The sequence below is a fragment of the Artibeus jamaicensis genome, unplaced genomic scaffold (genome assembly GCF_021234435.1).
Source record: "Artibeus jamaicensis isolate MK-2021 breed Jamaican fruit bat unplaced genomic scaffold, CSHL_Jam_final scaffold_369, whole genome shotgun sequence".
NCBI classification, from domain to species: Eukaryota; Metazoa; Chordata; class Mammalia; order Chiroptera; family Phyllostomidae; genus Artibeus; species Artibeus jamaicensis.
The window spans coordinates 9,046,055-9,060,767 of record NW_026522042.1 but is presented as its reverse complement, the minus strand read 5'-3'; the positions used below and the strand labels follow the sequence as shown (position 1 = coordinate 9,060,767).

The 14,713-nt window shown below is 42.5% G+C and overlaps 1 protein-coding gene across 2 annotated transcripts in view; it reads right to left on the bottom strand.

Annotated features, from left to right (window-relative positions):
- C9 (complement C9) overlaps positions 1 to 12,791 on the bottom strand; it is a 41,329-nt gene extending 28,538 nt beyond the window's left edge. The window contains exons 1-2 of one of the 2 annotated variants that reach the window (XM_037138536.2): positions 12,629 to 12,791; positions 42 to 235 (exon numbers count right to left, since the gene is read on the bottom strand). In XM_037138536.2, the coding sequence (XP_036994431.2) occupies positions 42 to 160 (119 nt within the window). In that variant the 5' untranslated portion in view covers positions 161 to 235; positions 12,629 to 12,791. The remainder of the gene's footprint in view (positions 1 to 41; positions 236 to 12,628) is intronic. The other variant, XM_037138535.2, reaches the window with a different exon arrangement.
- Between the last annotated feature and the right edge of the window lie 1,922 nt (positions 12,792 to 14,713).

The following is a 14,713-nucleotide window of genomic DNA, read 5'->3' as shown; positions in this document are numbered from 1 at the left end:
CTCCAAACCATTCTCTCCTCACCCTCCCTCCTGCCGCCCACCTGTGGAAAAACTGTCTTCCGCAAAACCAGTTCTTGGTGCAAAAAATGTCAGGGACTGCTGGTCCAGAGAACTGTACATGGCTGTATCTCCTTAATTCTTCAACTTCATGTTTCTCCATTGAATTTCCAGCTCCAATGAACTTGACATTTCCAAGATAAGCTACTTTTTATCATATCTTCGGCCTTTAAAAGGTCTTTTAAAAAAAGATTTTATTTATTTTTAGAGAGAGGAAAGGAGGGAGAGAGGAAGAGAGGGAGAGAAATATCACTGTGTGGTTGCCTCTCGCATGCCCCCTACTGGGGACCTGGCCCACAAGCCAGGCATGTTCCCTGACTGGGAATCAAACCTGAGACCCTTTGGTTTGCAGGCACTCAATCCACTGTTTCATACCAGTCATAGTCATGGCTAAACCTATTATTTCTGATTTCCCATACTAATGTCATCTTGGACATACATTTTTTCCCTCTGAGAACCTTCTATAACTTCCAGTATAATTTACTGTGTATGTATTCTTATAGCATTTTGTTTTTCTCTATATCGTAAGCTCTTTCATAATGATATATGCACATGGGTCTGTCCAAAAGGTATCCAGCCATGTTTTATGAAAAATAGGGACATATTTCAAGGAAGACACAAGACACAAGAAACATTGTACATAAGACCATGATGCCTCAGTTCACTTCAAAGTAGGTACTTAGGGACCTCACATAGTTCTCCCATTTGCCATTAATTGCCCCATTGTATTTTCCTGAATCTCATGGATGGGCTAAATCTCTTCCCTTTCAAAGGTGATTTTGGTTGTGGAAAAGCCAGAAGTCGCAGGGCATGAAATCTGGACTGTAGAGGGCTGAGTCACCTGGGTAACCTCATGTCTCTCCAGAAACCTCTCAGCCAGACGTTATGCTTGAGTGGGCGTGTTGTTGTGATGAAGCTGCCAATCACTGGTTGCCCATAACTGTGGCCTTCTGAGTCATCCAAATAGTTTCCATGGAGGAATGTTCAAGTTTAATGCAAATTTTGATGCAGATTCACAGTCATTTTGAATGCAATGGCCACACAGTGCACATGCTCGCTCAACAGTGTCTACTGCCCCCCACTGACTAGTACAGTGAAGTCATCACTGTTCACACATGCACATTCCAGTCCACTCTCCTTGGCTGCCAGGTTACACTGATGTTACACAAACTGTTCTCGTTATATTAACAATGGCTGGACTTATTTTGGAGACCTCATATTATCATTTAATTAATTTATTTTCACTCATTTATTCAGTCATTTATTGATTCAGCAAATATTTATTGTCTGCAACTTGCTGGGCATCAAAGATACAATGGTGTGCAAAACAGCAAAATAAGATTAAACAAAATTCACAATCCTCAAACTAACAGAGCTCATGTTCTAGAAAAAATATTAGGGAGTTAGGGAACTTTTAAATCTTGTTCAGATTGCATATATCAACTGCCTAGAATGTAGTAAGTGCTCAGTAAATTTCTTTAAGCAAATCAATGAACTTCAAGAAAGGGAAATCCTTCATCATTTTGTCTTGGATAGTCTTTTATTTCTCTAGGTTATGCTCACGGTGAACCACCGTGAACTACCCACCTGTATTTATGAAAAAATTGCTTGTCATTAAGGTTGGCTCTATGATTGGAGACAACTTTTCTGTAAGCCTGACACTTGCCTACACCATCCAGAATATTGGAAGTCCTGAAAGCATCAATCCTTTAAAAATACAGATTAAAATATATTACACAGGTTGCCAAAACTCCTTGAAGAACTTGCTTTCCAGGAAGTCTGATTATTGGTGTATGTCTGAAACCCCATGACTGAGAAATTATCTGCTAGAATTTTCCACAAAACTAAGGTGGCCTCTAGAACTGACAGGCCTCATCAAGGGGCACTGGCAGAATCCCCTGTGTGACCTATAGCACTGGTTTTCAATATTGGTAGCATTTTATATTCCTCAATATTAAACACAGGGATTATAAAATTGTGATCCTTACTCCAAATCAATTAAATCAGGCCTACTGAGGACCAGCTCTAGGCAGCAAAGTTTTTAAAAGGTATGGCAGGTGATTCCCATGTTCACACAATGGTGAGAAGCACCAGCTGGCAATACCCACACTATCTGATGGGGTGTTATTCAAGTGGGAGTGTTCATTACATGAAAATAACCTAAGACTGAGGCCACCAATGAGCTGGACCACAGTCATTTTCAGGAATTACTCTAGGCCAGGGGTGACAAACTCATTTTCACCGGGGGCCACATCAGCCTCACAGTTGCCTTCAAAGGGCCGAATGTAATTTTAGGACTGTGTACATGTAACTGCTCCTTAATAGTTCAGTGAGAGCTCGGCACTGCCGCCGGGTAGAAACACGGTGCTGGGCCTTGTGTTTGCCACCTGTGCTCTAGGTTCTACCTATTAATGTCTCTGTAGGGTTTTTCAATATCTTCTCATTTCTTCAGTACTAGTGTTGTTGCCTTCAAGTGGGTTATCTCCTTCTGTCTTTTTTGTATTCATTACTTAGTTAGATGGTTGTATTATCCTTTTGTTTTAGCATCTTCCTATGTCTTCACCTGGGCTTTCCTCTGCATGTGTCTGTGTTCAGATTTACTTTTCTTATGTCTTATACACGTACATGACTATTGGATTAGAGCCCATTCTAGAGACCCCATTGACCCCATTTTAACTTTATAACCACTTTAAAGACCCTATCTCCAAATATAGTCACCTTCTGAAGTACTAAGGAGTAGGACTTTAACATGTGAATTTGTTGAGGGAAGGACACAATTCAACCCATAACACTCAGTGCATATTTTTTGAAGCCTTGTCTGGTGGGGCTCAGTGGATTCAGTGCTGGCTTGAGAACCAAAGTGTTGTTGGTTCAATTCCCAGTCAGGGTACATGCCTGGGTTGCAGGCCAGGTCCCCAGTAGGGGGCGCACAAAGGCAACCACACATCAATGTTTCTCTCCCTCTCTTTCTCCCTCCCTTCTTCTCTCTGTAAAAATAAATAAATATAATTTTGTAAAAAATATTTTTGATAAAGCTATTTCTTATATTTGTTTACTAGTTTTACTGGATAAATTTCAAAGTTTATTTTCTCATTAAATCTTTATACCATTGAGGATATTAGTTATGCTTTACAGATGGAAGACTAAACCTAGAAAATTATAGTACTTGTCCGAAGCCAGACAGTTAACGGCAGAGGAGGATTTAGAATCTTCATCTCTGCACTTGTAGTTCACTGCAATTTTGCCCAGTCCCTGTGTTGTCTTTTCTTCTCCCTCAACTTATTCATAATCTCTTTGAAATAATCTATAAAGTCATAGCTTACTCAATAATTTGTGGATGGAATAGTCTCACCATTTTACCATTTTTAGACATTTTGAGATAATGAGGACAGTTGAGTAAATAAGGATTTCTTTTTTAAAGTATACTGGCTCCAGGAAAAGCACATCTATTGGTCAACCTCATTCTTGCCTGGATGTGTTTTAAGCTTGTATCTAAATGATGTCAAGTAGGCAAAAATAACTGAAAATTTATTTCACCTGGCTGTTTTGCCTTCATTGCATGAGGTACCTGGATACTTAGAGTTAAAATAAAGGCAGGACTTGAGGACGTTATTAGGAGGAAATGAAAGACTATGCAAAAGAAACATGTCGCACTGCATGAATGTAAGAAAAAAGATGAGTGATCTTGCATAGCTTATTGTGAACCCTGCACGCCCCTCCCTAGCCCCCGGGGACTCACTGTGCAGATAACCTTCAGAGCTCGAGGACTGCACACATGCACACTCACCATCTGCCTCTCACTATGCTGAGCTGTTAGACTGAGTGGAGAAGCATTTGTAAACCACTTTCTGGATTCTTAGATGAAATGTGTTTATCAAGTGAAACCTGTCTCCAAGTGTTTCAAACTCAGCTTGATAGTCACTTCCTAGATCAAAGTGAGGTACATCAGCACGACAGGAAGTGCTACTCTGGGCCCGAAATGCACTCAATAAAGGACATATGATATATACCTAGTCCCATCCTCTCGCCATGAAGTTTCTCACTTTAGAGAAAGAAAACCTCAGGAGCAGCTCACACTCCAGGATGCTTGGTTGTAGGCAGGAAATCACCTGCTGTAAGAAGGATGCTGATTGTCAATATATAAGACAATGTGACTCCTTTGAGCAGAGAAATTTAGGACTGCACTCTTGACCCATAGATCTACCAGTTTGTCTTGTTCATGTAATTCATCAAGATGAAAATAGCAGTGTCTACACTTTAATTTTTCTCAGGACCTCTCTCAATTTCCCAAGTCTCGGTTAAGAGCCAGTGTTCAAAACCATCACAGAGGGTCTGCTCTGTGTCATGAACTGTCCCGGTGGCTGGGGCCAAAGGCAGCACCCTTACCAGTGTGGAGCCTACATTCCAGTGTGTGAGATAGAGTGAGCATCACCAGCGAGCATCACCAGCAAGCATCACATGCAGTATCAGTTAAGACGTATGAGTTGTGAAGGAAGATAATCCAGGGCAAAAGGAGAGAGATGGTGCTGGGGCTGGGGGACGGGAGGGAGGTTTCTTATACTGGGTAGTGCAGCCTGTCAGAGGAGACATGGTGGTTTAAAATATGTTCCCGAACAAGACAGGACAAACAAAAACTCATAGACACATACAACAATATGGTGATTACGACAGGGAAGGAGAGGTGGGGGTAGTAAAGGATAAAGAGGGTCAAAAAATGGTGATGAAAGGAGATTTGACTTTGGGTGGTGGGCACACAGTGCAATATACTGATCATGTATCATAGAACTGTACCCTTGAAACCTATATAATTTTATTAACCAATTTCATCCCAATAAATTTAATTAAAAATATGCTCACAAATTCTTTGCCATCGTGCCCATCAAAGTTGGGGTCAATGTGCCCCTTTCTTGAAGCGGACGGGGTCTTTGTCGGTGCCTTGACTGGCAGAGTGCAGTGGAAGCAAGCCTACGTGATGTTTAAAGTGAGGTTAGAAAGGCTGTCCTGGTGCCACTCATTCATCTAAAGACTCTGGAGCTCAAAGCCTTTCTGTACTATGCACGAGTCTGCATGTGCGCACACACACACACACACACACACACACACTGTGAGATAAAGATAGGAGAGATGCCTGAGGAGAATCGATTGCTCCAACCCTCAGCTGTGTGGGTCTTTCCAGAGCAGCTGGCAGACATGTAAGTGAAGAAGCCATTGTCATGAACCCAGACCCAGCCACGTCTGTCTATACTCATGTGGGAGACCCCTGGCGACCACTCCTCGGAGCCCAGTCAGCCCCAGGACTCATGAACCAAAGAAAGAGTCCACGTTGTTTTAAGCTACCATCTTGGAATGGTTTGTTCCACAGAAAAATAATGACCAGAGCAGGAGGCAGTATTTGAGTAGGCATCTGAATGAATTCAGAGAGAAGCTGTGTGGGGGGTTTTGGAAAAAGAGTGTTTTAAGGTCAGGAAAGAGAAGCCAAAAGCCCCAGGTGGCATATTGGAGGCACAGCAAGGACGGTGGCTGAGCAGAAAGCACAAAGGACAGTGGCCAAGGTGCCCCCGGGGAAGGAGGCGCAGCTCATGCTTTGTGGGCTGTGGGGGAGAGTTTGGATTTGATTCTGAGCTTGTTTAGAACCCTTGGAGAACTGTAACAGCAAGCGGAACCTCAGATTTACATTTTGAAAAGACTTCTCTGCTTGCCGGATGGAAACAGTAGTGGTTTAGGCCAGAGCAGTCACAGTGAGCGTAGAGAGAACTGGGAAGACTGGGACCTAACTGAGAGGTAATACCAACAGGATTTGCTATTAGATTATATGCAGAAATGTTACAAATAGAGTAGTCACGTGTGATTCCCAAGCTATTACCTGAGTGAGTGGGGGAACAGTGATGCCCCTTGTGTGAAGATGGGTGGAGAAAGTAGTGGGTATGCTTTGGACACCTTAAATTTAGATGCACGTTAGGTTTTCAAGGAAACATTATCTAGGTGTATAGACACGGGCTCATGGCAGAGGTGTGTACCACAGATATAAATCTGAGAGCTGTTAGAATACAAGTGGTATTACATACCATGAGGCTGGATGTGAGTGAGTGTGTCTAGAGGAAGGCTGAGGCCTGAGCTCACTTTAATGAAAATGTTACAACATTTTCTGTATGCTGGTGGTAACAAAGGGAGCTATTGATGATGCAGGAGAGGGGGCACAAGTAGAGGAGCAGAGTTTCTGATGAGGCCAGAGCAGAGAAATCCTGTGCACAGTTGGCTGGTTAGGTTCCTGGGGACGAGTCTGTCCCAACATCATGGGCTTCACTCAGAGAACTTGGATGAGTTGTAATTGCTATTTACCTATTGGTGTTGCTCACTGGACTGACTGTGAGCCCAGTGAGGACGGGGACCCGGGTAAGACATTTGGGTGATGCAACGACTAATCACATTGCGAACTCAGTAACTGTTTGATGCATTGAATGGATGAATAAACAGATGACCATACTTGGCTGATAGTATTTGGTAAATATCTGTTAACTTGTATTGAATATGGATATTATAAATGCAGGTGGCTACAGATAAAGAAGGGGGGAAAACTGACATTTTAGATATCTTCAATATAGTAGTTAAGCCCAACATTTTCTATTAATGAGTGTTTAGGTATTTTTCCAGATTGCTGAGGCAAATTTAATTGAGATAAATTGAACAATAATCGCTGTCATTTATGTGTGCTTAGTTTCTGTCAGGAATTCTTTCAAGCCGTTATACACATTATCTCAATTTTTACATCGGCCCTGTGAGATATCCACCACTGGTAACACCACACTTTAAAAACACTGAACCGAGCCCAGAGATGGTCAGTCATTTTTCTCATGTGGCCCGGCAGAGGGCACTTGGTGACTAAGTTAGAATTTGCACCAGGCAGTCCCTGTCCTGAGGGCACATACTGAGCCGCCCTCAGATTTCTAGCTCCCAGATTAGTACTGCTTAATGCAACTAGTATGAAAGTTATAACTCGACTACAAACCCACCACCTAAATGGCCAAAAGATGAATGACAAACCCGGGAGAAAAATGCTTGTAATTCATCCCGCAGACCAAGGACTAATTTAGGAAGTGATCGTAGAAGTCCCTAAGAGAAAGACAAGAAACTCCGTAGGAAAATGAACAAAAGCTACAGACAGTTCAGAGGTCTTTTACCAGGTGAACACTTGTACCACCTGACTCAGTAATAGAAAAGCAAATTAAAACTATTCAAACACACCTCTTTTTTTTCTATAAAATTGGCAAAAATAAAAAAGCTGGCCTAGAGCTCCCATTTGCAAGGCTGTGGGGAAACAGGCATTTCTTTAAGAAAATTAGAAAAAATTTTCCCATCACCCCACCCCTGCCCCTTTGGCAACCATCAGCTTGTTCTCTGTGTCTATGGGTCTGTTTCTGTTCTGTTCTGTTTATTCATCTATTTTTTTAAAAAGATTCCACATACAAATGAAATCATATGGTACTTGTCTTTTTCCGACTTGTATCACATATCATAATACCCTCTAGGTCCATCCATGTTGTTGCAAATCAAGATTTTATTCTTTTTATTCCTGAATAATATTCCACTGGAGGTATCTATCACATCTTCTTTATCCATTCATCTATTGACGGACACCTAGGTTGCTTCCATATTACTAGGCAGAACTAGAAGTTCTGCAATGAACATTTAGTTTTGTGTATGATATAAGAAAGTGGCCCAATTTTATTTTTTGCAGTTTTGCCAACATCACTTATTGAAAAGGCTGCCTTTACCCCATTGTATATCTTTGTCTACTTTGTTGTAGATTAATTGACTATAAAAGCAAGGATTTATTTCTGGGCTCCAATGATCTATTTATCTGGTTTTATGCCAGCACCACAGTTTTCGTGACTGCAGCTTTGTAGGATGGTGTCATGTAGGGAGTCTGATACCTTCCACTGTGTTCTTTCTCAAGGTTTCCTTGGCTATTCAGGGTCTTTTGTGGTTTCACATAAATTTTAGGATTATTTGTTCTAATTTTGAGAAGAATGCTATTGGTGTTTTAATAGGGCTTGCATTGAATCTGTCTTTTACTTTAAGTAGTAAGGACATTTTTATAATATTCCTGCTTCCCATCCTTCAGCACAGTACATTCTCCCACTTATTTGTATTATCGTACTCTCCTGGTGAAAGTGCAAAGTAATACAAACTCCCCAGGGCCATGGGGCAATTTGGGGGAAGTCAAAAGGTGACTGACTATCTTTTGGCCCAGTTATATCACTTCTGGGAATTAGCCCTCAGGTACAATAATCTGTTTGCAGAACCATATATGAATAAGCCTATTCATTGCAAAAGATTGGAAGCATCCCAAATGTTCAACAAAAGACGGTTATCTGAATGGTATAGCCAACAACAGAAAATTAATCAGGTGTGAGGATAATGAGGAAGTGCCTTTTATACTGATACAGAAAGGTCTCCAGCCAATGTCATAACATAAAAAGAAAAAAGTGAAGTACAAGATAGTACATATAATATGATACTTTTGAGAAAGAAGGGAGGGAGATTATAAACTAATCGAGGTGGTTACCTACAGGCAAAGGGTGAGGTAGATGCCAGGAGTGCTCAGTACTTTCCCTGGAATCGCACAGATCTCATGAAAAGTTGTGAGTCAGGAATCAAGACTTCTCAATACCTACCCCGTTACAGTTTTTGATCTTTGACCCATGTACAAATTTTGGTATTTACACATTAAAAATAAAAAATATATAATGATATATACTTTCATTATATATTTCAGGAATATAACTAGCTCCCGGGTTAGTACTGCTTAATAAAATCAATATGAAAGGTATAACTCTACTACAAACTCATTGTGCACTTAACCCCTGCTTGCTACTGGCTGAACGCACTGCACGTGTTGTCTCAGGAATTTCTCCCAGCAGGCTACAGATTTATTTCCATCTGTCAGGTGAAGGACAGAGTTGGAGAAGTTAAGGAATCTACCTCAGGCCACATAACTGGTGACCTATGGACCTGGAATCACACTCAGGTCCCTTGGGCCCGGGATCCATGTCACAAGCTATTGTTGCTCTATCAGCACAGTGGTTTCTGACATTTCTCTTCTACCCTGAGTGGCATAGGAGGTGATGGCCCCTTCAGGACCTATTCTCAAAGGCACTCTCAAGTTTGCAAACAAATGGTCATTGAGAATCTCCCACAGTTCACCAGCAGCGATAGTTCTCAGGAGCTGTGGCTTTAAGATGAAATGTCTGCAGCCATGTGGATGCAAGCTGTAACTCCATCCCTCCCCCTCCTGAACCAGAAAATATATCACAGTGAAAGGCTGTAACTCCATCACTTTCCCTCCTGAACCAGAAAGCATATCACAGTGAAAGGAATAGCAACACTATTATTTTGAAGCATATTTCACACTTACAAAGTTCTTACCAGGTGGCAGGCACAGATATTGTAAGTACATCACATGTAAATATGACATTGAACCTTCCCAAAAAGTTCATCAGGTAGGTGCTGTCATGGTCACTGTTCAGAGCTGACTTGTTGAAATGTTAACCCCCTGACCTCAGAAGAGGAAGAGCAAGGAATTGAAAACTTATTTGAACAAATAATGAAGGAAAACTTCCCCAATTTGGCAAAGGAAATAGACTTCCAGGAGGTCCAGGAAGCTCACAGTGTCCCAGAGAAGTTGCACCCAAGGAGCTCATTCCAAGGCACATCATAATTACAGACAAAAGATAAAGAGAGAGTTTTAAAAGGAGCGAGAGAAGGAGAAAGGAGAAAAGGAGATAGTTACCTATAAAGGAGTGCCCATAAGACTGTCAGCTAACTTCTCAAAAGAAATCTTGCAGAAAAGAAGGAGATAAAAAGTATTTTAAGTCATGAAAGGCAAGGACCTACATCCAAGATTACTGCATCCAGCAAAGCTCTCATTTAGGATGGAAGGGCAGATAAAGTGTTTCCCAGATAAGGTCAAGTTAAAGAAGTTCATTATCACTAAGCCCTTATTATATAAAATATTAAATGGACTTATCTAAGAAGAAGATGAAAATACAAACAGTAAAATGACAACAAACTCATAGTCATTAACAATTGAACCTAAAACAAAACCAAAAACAAACAAAGCAAACGCCTAGAACAGGAACAGAATCACAGAAATGGAGATCACATGGAGGGTTATCAGTGGGGGATTGGTAGGCAGGGAATGGGAAATAAGGTACAAAGAATAAGTAGCATAAAGGGTAGGGAGAAAATAGACAGAGGGGGTTAAGAATAGTATAGGAAATGTAGAAGCCAAAGAACTTACATGTATGACTGATGGACATGAACAAAAGGGGGAGAATTTGGGTGGAAGAGGGTGTGCAGGGTGGAGGGGAATAAAGGAGGTGGAATAGAACAACTGTAATAGCATAAGCAATCAAATATAGTTCTTTAAAAATAAAATAAATTAAGAAGAAAATAAAAAGAATGTGACCTTATTGGGACAGAGGGTCTCTACAGAGAAAAATCAAGTCAAAACATAGTCATAAGGGAGACCCTAATCTGATATGACTGGCGTCCTTAAAAAGAGGAAATTAGCATCAGATGGACATGCACAGAGGGAAGGAGATGTGAAGATGGCCATGCGATGACAGAGGCAGAGACTGGAACGTTAGCTGCAAGTCAAGAAATGCCAAGGAGTGCCGGCTACCACCGAAATCGAAGAAGGCTCCTTCCCAGAGTCTTGGAGGGAGCATGGCTCTGCCCCCACCTTGATTTTGGGCTTCCAGCCTCCAGAAAGGCAAGGCAATACATTTCTGTTCTCGGAAGCCACCCAGTTGGTGGTACTAGGAAATGGATACAATCACCATCTTACAGACAAAGGAAGAAAGGTGTGGAGAGTTTGAATAGCTTGCCTACACCTGCAGAGTCAGTTTGTAAGTCATGACCTTGAACTGAGCTTGGGAAAACTAGGGCTCCATTCTAACCAAATTTGCATTTTAAATAATTCTTTGTGATTTTAGTTCTTTGTTTGAACAATGTGTCCAACTTCATGGTTGATCTGAACACTCTGTTTTGACCTCAAGCCTGTATCAAAGGACAGAGCAGGGAGTGCTCAGAGCAGGGCCACCTAGCAAACTCACTAGGGCACAGCAGAGCGGCACACAAAGCCAAGTCCAACTGCGCAGTGCAGCTGCTCAGATGGGCCAGCCAGGGGGGCTCCCTGGTCCTCCCCAGAACAGCTGAGCGTGCCCAGGACCCAGGGGGTACAGACTTCAAAGCAGTGGAAGCCTTCCCCCCCGCGACTTCTCATTTTTAATCAGCAGGAGTCACAGTCCAGGAATGGGGGTTGTTTAAATTATCTTTTTAACTTAAGAAAAGGTTAGGGTAAGTAAAAAGGCTATAGCAACTTTCAGGAACTGGCTTCCTCATTCCACTTTGTACTCGATGCCCAGTAAATGACCATGCTAACTAAGAGGAACAGTGTTTCTTAGATGACGTGGGAGGAGGAAGAGATGGGATGGAGGAAAGCCTGGGGGAGCACTCGACCCAGGCCCTCGCTGGTCTGTGTAGCACCTCCGAGTGCCTGCTCCTGGAAGATGAAACCCTGTGGGCAAACCCTGTCCCGGGGGTTCCAAGCAGAGAAGCAGCCTCTAACGCAGCCGAGAGGCAGGCAAAGACACACCTGAGGTGGACCCCAGAGTTCAAAACAGAATTTGGTTAAACCAAGGGCCAAGTGACTGAAGAAGAATTGAATGCAGGGCACAGCTGTGTCCAGGCAGAAAGACGGTGTGGGGGAAGGTATTTTCCCCCAGCTCTCCCAGAACACTTCAATCCCATCCTCAGATCGGATCGTGCTGTGTTGGGTCACACAGCTCTGTTCTCTAGCAACCCTGGGCACAGGGGTTGCTAGAACAGCATAGATGTTCATCGTTGTCTGGTTGATTTATTTACTGGATCAGCTTGTCTTGGGCTTTGTGGTTCCAGTTAAGATCAGAGCAAAAGGAGAGGAAGTAAGTTTCTTTGCTAGATGCCTGAGCACCGGGTCTGTGACACGGTGATTCCTCTTGAATAGAAGAGACTCCACTCTGATCCGAAGGACAAAAGTGTGTGCCTTGGGGCACAATTTGGGATGTCAGAGAAGAGGAACAAAGATGGTTAACCTCTGCCTAATGCAGGACAAATGGGCACTGGATTCAAAGGTTCAGTGTTAGACATTGAGGCAGAGTGTGGGAAAGATTCATTTCCTTAGCTTTTAACCTTCTCGGACATTTGGCACTGATAAGTCCAGGTTTATCACACTCTAGAAAAAACGGGCTTTGTTTCAGAATTCCAGGTACTGAAAGACGATCTCAGCCTTAACGTTGGAGTTCCTTGTTTCAAAGAAATCCCTGAAAAGGGCAGCGGGTTTCCTCAGAAAACTCTCTCAAAGACATACCTCTTGCCAGTTTTTGCCCTTTTTTTAAAAGTTTAAATTCTGGGCTACCTATCTCAGTGCAGGTTAATTTCTTTTTTTACCTGCTTTCTCTTAAGAAGTACACCTTGAAGTCCCAAAGCCTACAGTGAAATCGCAGAGACAAAGAGCAGAGAGGCTCACCTGGGAGTTGGCTTCGCGGACAGGACACTGATTTCTAACGTGCATAGCAACACGGCCAAAACGAGCCCCGGGCCGGCCGGCATCTGGTCTGGGTAGGCAGCTCCGCGTGTGATGGCCAAACACATGTGCACAGGGATTTATTAGCAAAGGGTGAGAGTGCCACAGCAATCGTTTGTGTTTGATCAGGGTTTTTGTTGAACTGCTTTCCTGGGTGCAAAGTCCAATCAAAGGAGAGACATTGCATAATTCTGGGCCTACTTCTTTCTTGTATTGGCAAGTATTGTCAAGCCATGAGCCTGTGAATGATACATTGGTTAAGATTAGCAGCGATGTTGTGTGAAAAACAACAAAACAAACAAACCCCAGTGTTGCTCATCTTTGGAGATTCTGAGAGGGTGGAAAGGGAGGGTGTAACATGGGATAAAGGTCTGTGGGTGATCTCCATAGAGGCCTGAACTCAGATTAACCAGAGAATGGCACTTCTGGGACGGGCATCCGACACATGTTCTAATGGGAAAGGCAGCTGTGTGGCTGATTCGCACACATGGGAAAGGCAAAGTGTCAAAGGCATGAACAATCTGACTTTTTTTAATAGGTAGAGTGCATTCTTGTGAAGAATTCAGGCAACCCCCTAAGGCATTGACAATATCCTCTCAGAGGATCTATCTGGTCTAGAAACATGATCAGTTCTGTCAGCCTGGTAGATTCCGAGATGGAACAAGTTACTGCAAGCTATCAGAAAGGACGCCCCCAGACCCTACTTCCTGACTTCCGCGTGTTCTCCAGGATTTGGGGGAAGGGTGAGGTGCTTTGGAAATTACAGTAAGTGAAAATGTGGACATCACAGCTGCTTTTACAACACTGGTTGCGCAATAGAATGACTTGGGGACCTGAGAAAAACCATCAGTGCCTGCCCAACCCGCCTGATTCTAATGATTAATCTGCGGTGCGACCTTATATCCATGCTTTGTGAAGCTTGCTGAGTCATGCAAATGTGTGGTCGGGGTTGAGGTTTAGAAAGGCCTCTTTGAGAAGAAAGACATGAGATACGATGTATCATTGAATGCGTTTTCCAGGTGCTATCGTAGGACTTGAAGGGCCTTCAGTAGGCAATTTTCAAGCATTAATGCATACAAAAGCCAATAAAGGAGGGGTAGGTTGGGAAGGTAACAGATTTAGAGCTAGGTTGTTCAGTACTGACTTACCTGCTCCAGAAATGCTCCTACCCACAGTAAACGTTATCTACTCTCATCGTCCTTTCTTGCCCTTTCTCCTTTTTGTGCAGAGAATTTGTGGTGCCTAATGGGATTAGTGTCATTTAATGTCATGGCTTCCTGAGCTTGCTGTTTATGGATAATTTATATGGTCTACACGTAAGCCATGCTGAATTGCCAAGTAAAAGGTGATTCAGTTGGGTGCAGTAACTACATCAGTGAGTAAATCTATGCCCAAAGGACACTTCTTGGGAGTCTAAGCTGAAGACAAGTGGGCTGTATCCAGATACGATAGGCATCTGTCAAATACAACAGAGCAATGCCGAAGACTCTCACGTGGCCTCTCTGGATACAGACAGGACACCTAAGGAGAGGACAGGGAAGCAGGCAGGGTAGGACGATGTTTTCTGCAATTAGACTTAATGCTAATTGCTTAGATTTTGTGATAATTGACTTGATAAATAGGCATAACTGACAATTGAAAAATTACCTCTTTCCTTGGGGACTCACTGGAGGGGAGAGAGGGTGGGTAGAGGTGAGAGAGGATTCCTTAGCTAACTGACTTGAATGTTGAATTGCTCTGTTGAAATAATATTTCTTTTATCTCCCTGGTTCAGGATGAGTGTAATGTAACAAAGTAATGAGATCAATAAAGTATGATAATAGCATACTATTATAATTACCATGTAATGATTATACATAGTATAATGTACCTTATTCTTCTTTGCCCTTGACATCTATCAGATATCTGACATGAGGTTTTGAAATGAGGTTTATGTTTTGGTCTATATCTAGGGGAAATAAAGCATCATGATGTGCTAGATTAGAAAAGTGGAAATCGTAACATATTTCCTTTTAAGACAATAACCAG